The 15152-nt window shown below is 39.3% G+C and overlaps 2 protein-coding genes and 1 long non-coding RNA gene across 7 annotated transcripts in view; 2 read left to right on the plus strand and 1 right to left on the minus strand.

Moving 5' to 3' along the window:
• The window catches only part of IFT74 (intraflagellar transport 74), a 109544-nt gene that overhangs the window by 81870 nt on the left and 12522 nt on the right, over window positions 1–15152 (plus strand). The window lies entirely within an intron of this gene.
• TEK (TEK receptor tyrosine kinase) overlaps window positions 1–15152 on the plus strand; it is an 83547-nt gene that overhangs the window by 10662 nt on the left and 57733 nt on the right. Inside the window, exon 1 of one of the 5 annotated variants that reach the window (XM_043546758.1) lies at window positions 7332–9446. The exons of the other annotated variants lie outside the window; for them this stretch is intronic. Within the exon in view, the coding sequence (XP_043402693.1) occupies window positions 9395–9446 (52 nt within the window). The 5' untranslated portion in view covers window positions 7332–9394. Of the gene's footprint in view, window positions 1–7331; window positions 9447–15152 lie in introns of those variants that run through there. 5 annotated transcript variants of the gene reach the window in all.
• On the minus strand, window positions 9845–14317 carry LOC122465833. The gene is made up of 2 exons (XR_006290925.1): window positions 14087–14317; window positions 9845–13920 (listed from the first exon to the last, which is right to left on the minus strand). It is a non-coding gene; the product is annotated as an uncharacterized LOC122465833 (long non-coding RNA).

The raw sequence follows: 15152 nt of genomic DNA on the forward strand, positions 1-15152 counted from the left end.
GGCTATGGCGCAGGCACCCTTTCGGCCTCCAAAGGGTGGTGCACTGCATCCTGTTTGGGGCAGTTTAGCCTCCCCTTGCCTTGGATTAGTTGAACTCAAGTGGAGTTGTGCTGAGCACACAGAACTCTCTGTCTCTACATTGGCAATTGCTGTCTCCACAGAGGTAAAGTGTGTGTGATGGGGGGTGGGAGAGTGCAGTGGAACAGACATGACTTTAACTCTGTATTTCCTTGTTAGCGGAGGATTAAGTTTAGCCCCACTCCCTGTTCTGGAAGGGCACAAGGCAGCACTGGGCAGCCACAATTCTGTGTCAATAGTCTTTTGGCAGGGAATTCGCTATAAGTTACACCTCCCATTTCCAGTGTTCGCCGCCTGCGGGTGCCTCCTTTTCCCAAACCCCCTTTGCATACACAGCAAATTGCCTTCCTGCAGAGGTCAGTCCTACAAGGAGAGGGGCAGGAGTCAAAGGATTTTTTCAAGGAAGCACAGGGGATCTTCACTGATAGAGAGAAAAGCTGTTTCCTGTCTGTGTTTGTGTTCTCAGAGAGCTAAATCCTTCAGTCACAGGTTGGGCAAAACTCCCATTGACTTCAAGGTTTAGTTTTGCCTGAGTTTTGCCAGACTAAGGAGCGGGAGTTCCTCTTGAATAAGAATATCAGGATTTGGCCATGAAAGGCTGGAAAGCAGGGGTGCTGTAGGCAGTTGGCTTGCAGCAGAAATCTACTGTATCAGCACTTTCTCATAGGGGTTGTCTGTATGGTTCGACAGAACACAGCAAGCTGGGTTATATAAATCTACCTTGCACTAGCCTGTTGCGCTCTTAACACAGTGGCTCTCAACCTTTCCAGACTACTGTACCCCTTTTAGGAGTCTGATGTGTCTTGCATACCCCAAGTTTCACCTCACTTAAAAACTACTTGCTTACAAAATCAGACCTAAAAATACAAAAGTGCCACAGCCACACTATTCCTGAAAAAGAGTTGACTTTCTCATTTGTACCGTTATCATTATAAAATACATCAATGGGAATATAAATATTGTAGTTACATTTCAGTAGAGGATATGTAGAGCAGTATAAACAAGTCATTGTCTGTATGGGATTTGAGTTTGAACTGACTTTGCTAGTGCTTTTTATGTGGCCTATTGTAAAAGTAGGCAAATATCCAGATGAGCTGATGTACCCCCTGGAAGACCTCTGCATACCACCAGGGGTACGCGTACCCTTGGTTGAGACCTACTGTTCTAATGGACTGTGTGGACTCTGCTGCTGGGCACGAAAAGTTCCCTAGTGCACTGTGACCTACTCCAGTTTCAAAACGCACTAGTGCATCGCAGCTGGGGCCACACAGACACTTAGTGTGCTGCAAGCTAGTACAAAGTAGATTTATACCCCAGTTTACTGAGCACTAACTGTTCATATAGACAAGCCCTGAATCTAAGGGGATTAAGGTCTGATCCTTTGCCGCTTGGAGATATCAGATGTCTTTCTATTACTTCAATGGTTTTTAGTTCAAGCCCTAAAGGTCCAGTCCCATAGATGCTGAAGCCAGTGGGAGTTGAGGGAGCTATTCTCCTCCCAGGAGATGCTCAACCCCTTGCAGGATCAGGCCTTCGTTGGGACTGTCTATCTAGAGGTGACTCTACATTTTACAAACAGATAAGACTAATTAGGCTAGCCAGTGATCCATGCACTGTAGTCTGCCTTAGCAATGCTGTATGGGTCACCCCTTCAGGTTTCATTAGCGCAGAAATTAAATAATATTGAAAAATAGGTTAAAAAGAATACACATGGGAAAAGAAAATTTTATAAAGCAGAAACTGTTTAATAAGCACATGGTAAAAATAGAAAGGCAGGTTAAAAAAGAAATATTTAAAATATTAAATATAAGAGCAGGTTAAGAAAGAAACATTTAGAAACATTAAATAATATTGAAAAATAAGTTAAAAAAGAACACACCTGACAAAAAAAAAAACGGGGAATTTACTAAAGCAGAGACTGTTTAGTAAGCACATGGTAAAAAGTATAAAGGGAGGTTAATAGAAAAACATTTGAACTATTAAATACAAGGATAGATTCAGAAAAGAACATTTAAAAAGAGTTAAAAGAGAAACATATAAAGATAGGTTAAAAGAGAGAACAGGGCAAGAAAAGGGAAAAGAAAGCCCTTTTGCAAAGGGCAAAGATAGACAGTACGTGGTTGAGTCAGAGAGAGAGTGAGAGAGAGAGAGCTCTTACCCTTCCAACTGTTCCTGGGGAAAGAGGTAACTTCCCAGGTTCAGAACCCCTCAGGCTAGTTATCTCCACCTTTGGATCGGACCAATCAGATGCTGTTCTACAGCTGCGTCATAGAATACATTTTCCTGAACCAATCCTATAGTTCCAAGAGTTTAAACAAGAGCCATCTCCTTTAACTGCCTTATTCTTATCTAAAAAAACAGACCCCAAGCATCTTTCCCACCATGTAGCCCTTTTACATAGTGCTTCAATAAAGGTGAAAACTATAAGCCCTTAGTAACAAACAGTTTTTAGACTAACCTTGGTTATTTTTTAATGAGGACAATCTGAAGTTGCAGCAAAGCCTCTGTTAGCAAAAACAGCCTCTGTAAACCAGTGGATCAGAGATAAGAAGGCTGCTTCTTCCTCCACTTTTTAACAAATACAAGTGAAAGTTATATTAAGTTTTGAAAAGGAATAAACTCTTTAAAAGACAAGCCTATGTGAAGACAGAGCCCTTTATTTAACCTTTTTACGTGTGTTTCAATTAAAAAAAAAAAAGAGCATGCAGAAACACCCCAGAGTGAAAATCACAGAACCTTAGTAACAGCTATTTTATATTCCCCTTATTCTGTAATCCAGTGGATCAGAGAGACGTTTATTTTCCTCCCATTTTTTTTAACAAATCCATGCAAAAGTTATATTAAGCTTTCATTTTCTTAGGACTTTTAGATTTAAGTATGAATTTTTCTGTTGCATTATCAGAATGTCTTTGTTTTCAAATGTTTGCAACCTGTGTGCTGAGACACAGGTTCCAGCTCCTGTGTTTTGTTTTGGGTCCATAGATTTTATTAAAACAATACATCACAGACTGGAGCTGTGGCTTTCTCTACATTTTACAAACAGATAAGACTAATTAGGCTAGCCAGTGATCCATGCACTGTAGTCTGCCTTAGCAATGCTGTATGGGTCACCCCTTCAGTTTGCTTGTTTTTTCACACAGACTTTTTTCCTAACTTTTGAAACGCTGTTAAAGTTTTAACAAAGGGTGAGATTGCATCGAAAGACACTTTGTGAAAGTTATAACAAGTATTTTATTCCATTTACTGATTGTAAAAGACAAAAACTGTCTCTTTGTGACTGCATGAAGCTCAGAGATAGCCTACCTGAAGAACGCCCCTTCCCCTTGACTTTTCCCCCATACTTTTAACACTTCCTAAACATACAGTGTTTCATTATATAAAGGTTTTTTTTAACATTTAACATGAAAATACAGCATTGACTGAGATGTAACAGAACATGATCTTTTTTAAGGATATTCTGTATGCAGTGAGGCCTATTTGAAGCATTTTGTTTGTTTTAAAGTTTAACATGAAAAAGCAGTATTAACAAAACAACGCCACTCTTAGGGATATTTTGTAGTTTAGTGAACTTAAAAAGGCTTAAGATACTAGCCTATCCTTTTAAAAATAGTGTTTTTAAAGTATCAAAACAGCAACTGGCTGTTTGAATATGAAAACTGGCAATTGAGGGGAGTTTACATACGTGTTTTAATTAACAAAAAAAATAAACAAGACTGCTTTTTAAAGTTTGGATTTATACAAAAAACACAAGAAAAAAATTACCTTATGTAAAAAAAAGTTAGCTGTTTTTTTTTTACCAGAGATAAGGAGTCTGCCCTCCTCTCACACACACACACACACACACACACACACACACACCTTCCTACCCCCCCTCCCCCCCCCCCACTTCTTCTTTTCTAATGTTTTATAAAATCTAAACCGAGGACAAATTTTTTTTAAAAAAAGCCACAGTCACAGAGATCAGGCCATGGGGGTAAGAAAGCTGTCCTGAGTTTTAGGGGGAATGCCGATAACTCTTTTAGTGAAACTGTTTTGTAGGCAGCCATTCTGTGGTAGTTGTTATGCTTTAGCATGGGCAAGCGTTTGTCATTCAGAAGCACTTTCCCACTTTATGAGGTATTATCTCCCCCATCCTGTATCCTATCAGAAATATTAACAAAAACTTAAAGATACTGTGTAGGAGGGCCTGCAAAGCAACAATTACAATTTTGTTTATCATTACCTTGTCTTAGCCCCTAGAGAATATTTTTTTGTTTTTTTTATAAAACACTTTTATGCAAACTGTAACCCTAGATGATGTAGAGCATTAAATAATATGAAACAGTAGACGAGAGACCTGAGACATTATTGAAATCAGAGGGGTCCTGATCAAGTCCTAATGCAGAGGGCCTGGGGTGGAAAATGAAAAGTTACAGCCAAAGTGTAAGACGGTATGATTTGAGAGGGGTTCTGCAGCTGCTTTGCAATGGTTCAGATGCCCCAACAGCCTATATACCTCATGCACAACATACAATATGATGGGGGCTAATTTAGCTACAACTAATCAGGAGAAAGATCTTGGAGTCATCGTGGCTGGTTCTCTGAAGACGTCCACGCAGTGTGCAGCGGCAGTCAAAAAAGCAAACTGGATGTTAGGAGTAATTAAAAAAGTGATAGAGAATCAGACGGAGAATATCTTATTGCCCTTATATAAATCCATGGTACGCCCACATCTTGAATACTGCGTACAGATGTGGTCCCCTCGTCTCAAAAAAGATATACTGGCATTGGAAAAGGTTCAGAAAAGGGCAACTAAAATGATTAGGGGTTTGGAACAGGTCCCATATGAGGAGAGATTAAAGAGACTAGCTTGGAAAAGAGGAGACTAAGGGGGATTTGATAGAGGTATATAAAATCATGAGTGGTGTGGAGAAAGTGAATAAGGAAAAGTTATTTACTTGTTCCCATAATATAAGAACTAGGGGCCACCAAATGAAATTAATGGGTAGCAGGTTTAAAACAAATAAAAGGAAGTTCTTCTTCACTCAGTGCACAGTCAACCTGTGGAACTCCTTGCCTGAGGAGGTTGTGAAGGCTAGGACTATAACAGGGTTTAAAAGAGAACTGGATAAATTCATGGAGGGTAAGTCCATTAATGGCTATTAGCCAGGATGGGTAAGGAAAGGTGTCCCTAGCCTCTGTTTGTCAGAGGGTGGAGATGCATGGCAGGAGAGAGATCACTTGATTATTACCTGTTAGGTTCACTCTCTCTGGGGTACCAGGCATTGGCCACTGTCTATATACAGGGTACTGGGCTGGATGGACCTTTGGTCTGACCCAGTATAGCCTTTCTTATGTTCTTATGTCTTTACGTGGGCTTGATCCAAAAGGCTCTAGCCAACCGAGCACCGGTGACTGTGTCTCTGCCAACCATCCCTTGATCGTTCTTACATACAACATATCTGTGCCTTGTCTCCGTACAGCCCTTTGTTTGAATCATTTGGGTTCTCCTGGCTGGAGTCTCAAACAAATCTTGGCCCAGCGATCTGGCCTAGTGTTTCTCCACCACATCATTCTTGCATGTATAGGCATTGTTAGCTATCCCTGTTTCCCCGCTCCCGTGACCCATCTCAAACACGGTTTGCCACAATAGTGCGTTTGTTTCTTCACGTCCCATAGCAGTGACCGTTTCACGTCTCTTCTTGAGAGGCTTGACTGCTGGTGTTGGCTAGGGCCTTCTAGGTGCAGCCATCTTTAATCATCAGACATTGTTTTTACTAACAGTGGCTTTGCTGAAAAAGCATGTTGCTTCAAATTGTCCTTATTTAAAAATGACCAACGTTAGTCTAAAACATAGAGGGAAACTTTTTTATCACTATAATTTACTTTTATAAACAGGTTCTTTGTGTTTTTAACCCTGGAATGTTTCTTCGTGCTAATTTTTTATTGAAACACATATGTAAAAGAGCTAAATAGAGAAATGTGTCTTCATATAGGCTTGTCTTTTAAACTGTTTATTCCTTTACAAGACTTAATATAACTTTCACCTCTATTTGTTAAAAAGTGGGGGACCAAGCAATTTCTTCTCTCTGATCCACTGGCTTACAAATGCTGTTTTTGCTAACAGTGGTTTTGCTGAAAAAGCATGCTGCTTCAAATTGTCCTTAGTAAAAAAAAATGACCAATGTTAGGCTAAAACATAGGGGGAAACGTTTTTATCACTCTAATTTATTTTTATAAACAGGTTCTCTGTGTTTTTAACCCTGGGATGTTTCTGCATATTAACTTTTTATTGAAACATATGCAAAAGTGCTAAATGAAGGGATGTCTCTTCAGATACGCTTGTCTTTTAAAGTGTTTATTCCTTTACGAGACTTAATATAACCTTCACCTCTATTTGTTAAAAAGTGTGGGAAGAAACAAATTTCTTCTCTCTGATCTACTGGTTTACAGAATAAGGGGAATATAAACTGTCTGTTACTAAGGACCTGTGGTTTTAAACCTGGGGTGTTTCTGCATGCTCTATTTTATTGAAACACACCTGTAAATAAAGGGATGTGTCTTCATATACATTTGTCTTTTAAAGTGTTTGTTCCTTTACAAAACTTAATATAACTTTCACCTCTATTTGTTAAAAAGTGGGGGAAGAAGCAGCCTTCTTATCTCTGATCCACTGACTCACAGACGCTGTTTTTGCTAACAGGGGCTTTGCTGCAACTTCAAATTGTCCTCACTGAAAAATAACCAATGTTAATCTAAAAGAGGGGGAAACTTTTAATATTGTTTGTTACTAAGGGCTTATGGTTTTAACCTTTATTAAAGCATCTATGTAAAAGAGCTACATGGCAGGAAAGATGCTTGGGGTCTGTTTTTTTTAGATAAGAATAAGGCAGCTAAAGGAGATGACTCTTGTTTAAAACTCTTGGGAACTCTTAAAACTATAGGATTGGTTCAGGAAAATGTGTTCTATGACGCAGCTGTAGAACAGCATCTGATTGGTCCGGTGAAGATAACTAGCCTGAGGGGCTGTGAACCTGGGAAGTTGCCTCTTTCCCTGGGAATAGTTAGAAGGGTAAGATCTCTCTCCCTCTAGCCTGATCTACTCTGGGGGGGGGATTGATCTAAATTACGCAACTTCAGCTACATGAAAAACATAGCTGAAGTCCGACGTGTTTAGATCTACTTACCATGGTGTCTTCGCTCCAGTAAGTTGACAGCTGACGCTCTCCCGTCGACTCCGCATACACCTCTCGCCCTGGTGGAGTACCGGAGCCAATGGGAGCACGCTCAGCGGTCGATTTATTGCGTCTAGACCAGATTTATCACTGCCCATCAATCCAGCGGGTAATGTAGACAAGCCCTCTGATTCAACCATGTGCTGTCTATCTTTGCCCTTTGCAAAGAGGCTTTCTTTTCCTTTTTCTTGCCCTGTTCTCTCTTTTAAGCTATCTTTATATGTTTCTCTTTTATTTAACTCTTTTAAAATGTTCTTTTCTTAACCTATCCTTGTATTTAATAGTTTAAATGCTTTTCTATTAACCTCCCTTTGTACTTTTTACCATGTGCTTACTAAACAGTCTCTGCTTTAGTAAATTCCCTTTTTTTTGCCATCTGTGTTCTTTTTTAACCTATTTTTCAATATTATGTAATGTTTTAAATGCTCTTTTCTTAACCAGCCCTTATATATAATATTTTAAAGGATTCTTTCTTAACCTGCCTTTATATTTTTTACCATGTGCTTACTAAACAGTTTCCTTTATATGTTTCTCTCTTATTTAACTCTTTTTAAATGTTCTTTTCTTAACCTACCCTTATATTTAATACACCTTTTAAATTTATCTCAAAAATTTTTATTCTTTAATAACATACCCAACTAGTCCTTTAAAAGCACCTCTCCTTACTAAACCTAACCAAAAATCTTTTTTCTTTAATAACTTGCCTCTATTCTTTCAAACTACCCCTTTAAAAACAAATATCGCCATTTTTTTAAAGTTCACTCTTTCTATTCTTTAATAATATGCCAAACTAGGCCTTTAAAATCATCTCTCGTTACTAAACCTAACCAAACAATCTTTCTTCTCCTTAATAACCTGAAGGAACATTAATCCACACCTTGCAGAGTCAAGCACAGGAGTTTATTACGCACGGCGCTGGCGGAGTGTCACTTTGCTTATTAGGCTCAGAGACACTGCAGAACAATTAATTACAATAGATTATATAGGGTGCTCATTGGGCAGAGAGAAGCAACGGGGATGGTTTTTCCCAAACCCCTGGCTAGGTTCTAGCGGCAAGACAAGATAAGCACAATAAGCCAATGGTCTAAAAGATTACATGATGGCTCTGCCCAAAGCTCAAATTAATATATTGCTGATACACAGGTAATTACCCCTAAATTATGTCTATTAAAATGTATAGGTTAAATCCTAATTTTGGGGTCCAGGGGAATGAGGTAGCAGCTCTCCCGGTTGACCAGCAGGTGCATTCCTGGAGATTTAAAGCAAAAAAAGCAGTAATTAGACTTAACAATAACAATTGTTTATAAGTTTACCCTTGCATTTTTGTGGGCTAGGATTGGCATATATCTGTGAGGGGAGGGAGTCATAACTCATGTCAATCATATTAGGCCTCTCCCCGAACTCTGTCTGGGATCTGAGGGGTATTGTACCACTATCTCCTCTCTGCATTAGGGAGTAACCATGAGGCCTTTCTCAGCACTTCATTTGTCTGTAACTCACAATAAGGATGCCCAATTACACTCGGCGTTATGCTGACTCTGCTTACTGACTTGAAACACACAAGGTTATCTGTTTACCCCAACTTTCTCTTAACCATGTATTGTTCTCTGTTAGCCAGCCCCCATGGCCCAGGCCAAGTTGTGGACTCCAGGCCTATATGAAAAGTTCTTAGCAGAACTGTAGTTAAGATCTTACATCCACAGTATAGGAATTTTGGCCCTTCATAACTTTTCTTTCCTCTGTTCCTCTAAACCTTACCAAACCTTTCTTTTTTTAATCTTTAAGCTCTCTCATTCTATTCTTTCAACCTTTTTCTCTAAACAATCAAAGCACAAGCATGCAACACTCCCCCTATTTAAACAAAAAAAAAATCAATTTTTTTTTTCAAAATGGCTGTCGGCTCCAAACCTCAACACCAGCGGAAACAGGGATGGAGGGCAGGACATAAGCCCTAAATGGGGCTTGGAAGCCTGTCAAAAATGCATAGTGATGGATCCTATCGAGGTATATACTACTAAGAGTAACCAAGGTCTACCCCATTGAAAGGATAATCCCAACCCCACGAGCTGCTGTGGAAACTGGATGGATGTACTTTGGAAAGCATGGACTCTTTAGCACATTTAATTCTCTGTGAATTCACCCTGATGATTTCAGGGAAGACTGCTTTAGTTACTGAGATAGCATTGCCGAGGTGCCGTGGCTTTACTGTTTCTCACGCAATGTACAGACAAAAGGGCCTGATCCTAAAATCCACATTCTGCTGAGGTATCTCTACTAGCATAATTCTCACATTGACTTCAGTGGGATTATTTACATAAGTAAGGATCTCTCATGTTGGGCGAAGGTAGCAGGATTATGCTCTGATTCTTTGTCAGAGGGTGGCTGAATGCATTTGGGATCCGTGGCTAAATCCTTTTTAATCTAGCTGCTGTTTGTTCACACTTACAAATGCTACAGTGTGGATTCCTCTGCCGAGCCAGTTAACTTTTTCTCTGAGCCAGTTGTTTGGAAATGATCACCACATGGTTTTTTTGTAAAATCTGTTGTAAATGTTGACTCTGACTGTCTACTTCACAAATATAGAGGTGAAACACAAGCTAACTGGTAAAAATCTGATATGTGTTCTATCTAGTATTTATTTTTAGCTAGTCTCTTCCAGCTGCTGAGTCTAGAAACTAATTAGTGAACATTGAAGCTTGAATAATATGCATTAAATACAGTGGATTGGTTCATTACAAACACTGTTTAAAAACAAGTCTGACTCAACAATATTATTACCAGACATCATTTGCTTGTCTAAATAGTACTAATTGTAAGGTATGGATTTCCCATACCTGGTAAATGTATATTTATGATTTTATTAATGCAAAGTTTATTTCATAGCATTAAGAGCCTTAAGGATCAGAGATGCTTTTCTCAAATACTCATTGTTCTGAGTATTATCTTCTTTGCATGTGGTTCTCTCTCAGCATTGAAGTATATGCTCACACCACTAGTGTCTCCATCTGACCTGTTTCTAGGTAATCTCCTCCGTGTAAGATACAAAGCCATAAACTGGATAAACCTAGAGATGGGTCTCAAACCATCTTTTCTATTCATCCCTGAAAGTGTAGCTTCAGATCTAATTTTTCTGGCTCCAGGCCATCTCGAGATAAAATGGAATGTGCTATATAGCTGCAGACTGCTACAGTAAGAGACAGAAGGTAGTAACAAAAGAAAACAGAATTTTTCACTGCAGTATAATTTGTTCTACAATCTCTTGATCTTAAAAGTTCACAAAAATGTTCAGAAGTACAATGAATGGTCAATGAAAGGGTTTGGAGTTTTGAGGGGTTTTTTAGTATCTGGAAAGGTCTGTGGTTACCTGCAGGCCAAAAAGTTTACATAAAATGTGGTGAGTGTGTGTATATTGTTGTATAATTATTGCTGCATTAAGTTGTATACTTTGTATTCCTCTTCTGTGGTGTGGGTTGCTTGCTTGTTGTAGATGTATAGCAATACATCCTATTTAACTCTCAGATCAGTACTGACTTTTCACTTTAGAGGCAGATAGGCTATGCACTGAGTGTTATATACAGAAGATAAAAAAGAGAGCTTCATTAACTTGAACTGAATGGGACAACACTACACCCCTTTCTCAGAGTCAAATCTCCCCTGGGTCTCGCTTTCTTAAAGCCAACTCATAGTGTATACCTGATTGCTACAGGAAGCAAGTAAAATCCATGAAGACATGTGAACATGTGAGAAACAAAAGCAAGCTTCACAGATTAGCAATAAACATGGACAGTGTGCTCGTTTGTGTTCGGCATTGAAGAGCTGCCAGTCACAGCCCTTTCCACAGGACTTGACCAATTAGGTGTGTATTGTAGTCACACCCATCTCAATAGATCTGTCAGCTTTCCCGTTTTTGTTCAAGTGTGATATCATGTTTCTTGCAGCGAGTGGTGGAAGACAATGCTAACTCCCTTTCCTCTAGATATAACAGGTGGAGTTCAGGAAAGCAGTATTGACATTCCCTAAGCAGGGGAGACATTACAGTCAATGCAACTGGCAGACTGTGAACTGACTTAACCTTGTCCCAAATAGGTGTGGGCTTTTGTGAGCCTGCTGCTGGGTAGGCAAAAATCTTGTTCCAATGTGGAGACCATCCCTCTGGGCTTGACTCCTGGTTACATTAAATGCCCTGTAATTTCCTTTACTTCATCATCATCAACAGCCAAAAGACTTGATTCCCAAAGATGCTGTTGAAGTGAGATATAATATAATGAATGCCTCTCTCCAACAGTACACAATCCAAAGTACTTCTCCATTGTACTGACAAAAGGGACAGGTTTAATGCTAGTGATAAACCTGAAGCAAAACCAGGAATGTGAACACTCTTGCCTTCTGTGGAGGTTCTGTTCTACACTTTGCACGTGGCCTTTAGTATCATGATGGGCTGAACCAAAGCTCTGGATCAAACCATCTCCTCCCCCGACATTTATGAAGTTTGGGAGTCAATTCCCAATGTCATGGCTTGAGCCTATCTCAGTTCAATTCAGAATGGGAACAGTTTTCAGTGTTCTCATATTCACTTTAAAGGACTTGTTCTTGGCCTGTTAACAGGATTGTGAACCAGCCTGGGAACTTATTACAGTCTCTCACATTGGGCTTCAGCAGTTTTAGTGTCTGAGCCTCATTTTAACAGCCGTGAGTCTGGAAAAGTCAACAGCAATTAAAAACAAGTTCTAATACATTTTGTCAACTATTGCAGGTGGGAAGTTTATGAATTTTCAGACTACCAAGCATGAGACAATCCAGAGGGTTCCTAAAACTTAAGGATGGGGTAACCCAGTGGGTTCCTAAAACTCCTAGAGTTATTTTTGTTGATATTATTTCAATCCATATATGGTGAAAAATGACCTTCAAAGGCTTTCAGCAAAAGCATCTTTACAGCATAACTATAATTCAGAGAGTGTGTATGTGTGTGTATAAAGCTAAGCAAATATAATTTAAAAATATCAAAACTATATTACAAATCGTATTGTATCAGAGGTTCTTCAAAATGAGGCATAATGAAATTAAAGAAAATTAAAAGACAAATGAGTGCTGTCTTGTATCATGTTTTTTTAATTGCCTAGAGTGGAAAGTTATAGCAGTTTGGGGTTTCAAGAGCTCTATTTTTGTTTTGTGAAACATCCCCCCCTTCATTTAAATAATTGCATTTTTCCCCCAAAGGAAATTTAAACAAACCCCTCAGTGGTGTCTCTCACCAACAGAAGCCTGTGTTATTCAACAATAAGGTTTCTCACAGAGAAAGTCATTCTTGCCCTGCTTCTCCAACTACTGAGATATAAACTAAAAATGCATAGCACTCCAAATCATGTGTTTTAAGCCTAAGCCAAAGCCAAATGGAACTTAAGTTCAAGTGTTTTGCATTCTGTTCTACATGTATAGCCAAAGCTTGTTCTAACGAAAACAAATAATAGAGACAACACTTGGATTCACGGTAAGCTATTTCAGTATGATCATGATGCTATATATGATATTTTGTGAGACCTGGGTCTAAATCAGCACCTCTAAATTTTGAAAAAAGTTCTAACCTGGAATATCTGCTAAAGGAGAAACAGGGGCCAGGGTTTCTGGTCCCTCCTCCCCGGGAGTGGGTGAGTTACGGTGTCTAACAATTCTTTCTGTCTGCAGCACTTGAATTAGTTACAGCAGGTGGTGGCACAGTGTCCTGGTACTTTTCTAGTGGCTCCAGCAGTTTCTACAAAATTTAAACTTTGTCAAAGTATGCAGAATTTAAACTCTTTGTCACAGCTAATCCAGAAGTTATGGGCTTGATGCAGAAATCCTGGGGTGAAATGCTGTGTCCTGTGAAAAGTAGTAATTTTATACAGGAGGTCAATCTAGATGATCATAATGGTCTCTTCTGGCTGTAAAATCTATGGGTTTGGGTTTTTTATTAACTTTCTAGGTATATGTGTGCAAAGAAAACCTTGCAAATGTGACGTGCTGCACAACTGTCTGACCCTGCAAATAGGCAGTTTGAAACAAAAGCTCTACCACTTCAGTCAGGGCAGGCTGCACTCAGCACACAAACTAAGGGGTTGCAAAGGTGGCTCTGTGTCACCTTGGTAGCTATACAGTGCCGCTATGTGTCTGCGGTTGGTGTAAGTTAGAGTAGAGCTATTCTGATAAGCGTAGTTCCAGCAGCTAGGAATAGCTCGAGCACAGAGGCATTGGGCCAGGCCTGAACCCATCAAATCCATAAGAGTAAAGTGAAATCCCATGATAATCCGAATGAGATGGGCATATTGTGACATGAGTAGAGCTAGTAAGAACATTGTCACTGAAATTACAGTTTGGTAAAAAATGCTGATTCGTCGAAGCGGAAACATTTTGCAGGGATGTATCAGTCGCCATCAAACTTTCATCAGGAAAGCTTTGGGTCAAAGAAAGAGAGAGACTGACTATAGCTTGGTGATTAGGGCCTGAGATGTGGAATATTCAAGTTCCTCCTCTGCTTGATTTATAGTGGTCTGGGATGAAAAACTCTGCTCTGAATCAAGTAGAGCAAGGACTTGAATTTGGGTTTGCCATGCGAGTGCCCTACCCACACACAAAAGAATTTCATTGTGATTCACTGTGATTACAATAAAAAGGAGGACTTGTGGCACCTTAGAGACTAACAAAGCATCCCCTGTAGCTCACGAAAGCTTATGCTCAAAAAAATTTGTTAGTCTCTAAGGTGCCACAAGTCCTCCTTTTCTTTTTGTGAATACAGGCTAACACGGCTGCTACTCTGAAACCTGTGATTACAGTGAAGCTCACTGGAAAGTGACAGGCTGGAGTGCAGGATCTGCAATGAACCAGTTAAAACACATGTAACTGTTTAAGTATACATTTGTGATACCCATCCTCCAGTTAAGTCTGATAAATCTGTACCAAACTCAGCAAATACATTAACATTTGCAAGATAAGGGTCAAACACAGAGAAAAGAGCAAGCTCACCAAAAAGGGCTGTATAATTCACCAACATATTTGCAGGTTTCAGAGTAACAGCCGTGTTAGTCTGTATTCGCAAAAAGAAAAGGAGTACTTGTGGCACCTTAGAGACTAACCAATTTATTTGAGCATAAGCTTTCGTGAGCTACAGCGGATGCATCCGATGAAGTGAGCTGTAGCTCACGAAAGCTTATGCTCAAATAAATTGGTTAGTTTCTAAGGTGCCACAAGTACTCCTTTTCTTTTTGCAACATATTTGCAAATCTGTTTTTTCATTATCCACTCCGCTCTAGTTAATGACAAAAGCTTACATTTTAAAAACTAAAATAATTTCAACCATGGGTTTTCTTTTTCACCATGTATTCTGTTTGTTTACTTTTTGCATTTTATTCAACCTGGAGGGTGAAATCACACTGGGTCAATTTCAATTTCAGTTTCCAGCAAGTCTCTCTCTCTGGTTCTCATGTGCCAGCAGAATGCAGTTGTGTTTGCGTTTCTGACAATGAAAACCAATGTGTGCATCTGAAACAACTGTTTTCCTAGGCTTTTCTCTTTTCATGTTGTGGAAACATTTGTATTCTCTCTAGGTTGTGTACTCCCACCCTTTATTTTTAGAAAACTGAAATGTGGGACCTGAATCTCAATTTATACCAGTGTTTCTTTGAAAATCAATTTAGATTAGTTTTTCCATCAGCTTAAGAGATCACACAGATGACCAATAAAATAGACTAAAGTGTATTGGAAGCCAAGGGATTGATTCTCCTCTTATGTCAGTTTTAGACGAGGATAATAACTGGATTAACTTTATGGGAACTACTCCTGTATTACACCAGAGCAAATGAGATGAGAATCAGACCCACTGTGTACAAG

The sequence above is a fragment of the Chelonia mydas genome, chromosome 5, assembly GCF_015237465.2.
Source record: "Chelonia mydas isolate rCheMyd1 chromosome 5, rCheMyd1.pri.v2, whole genome shotgun sequence".
NCBI lineage: Eukaryota > Metazoa > Chordata > Testudines > Cheloniidae > Chelonia > Chelonia mydas.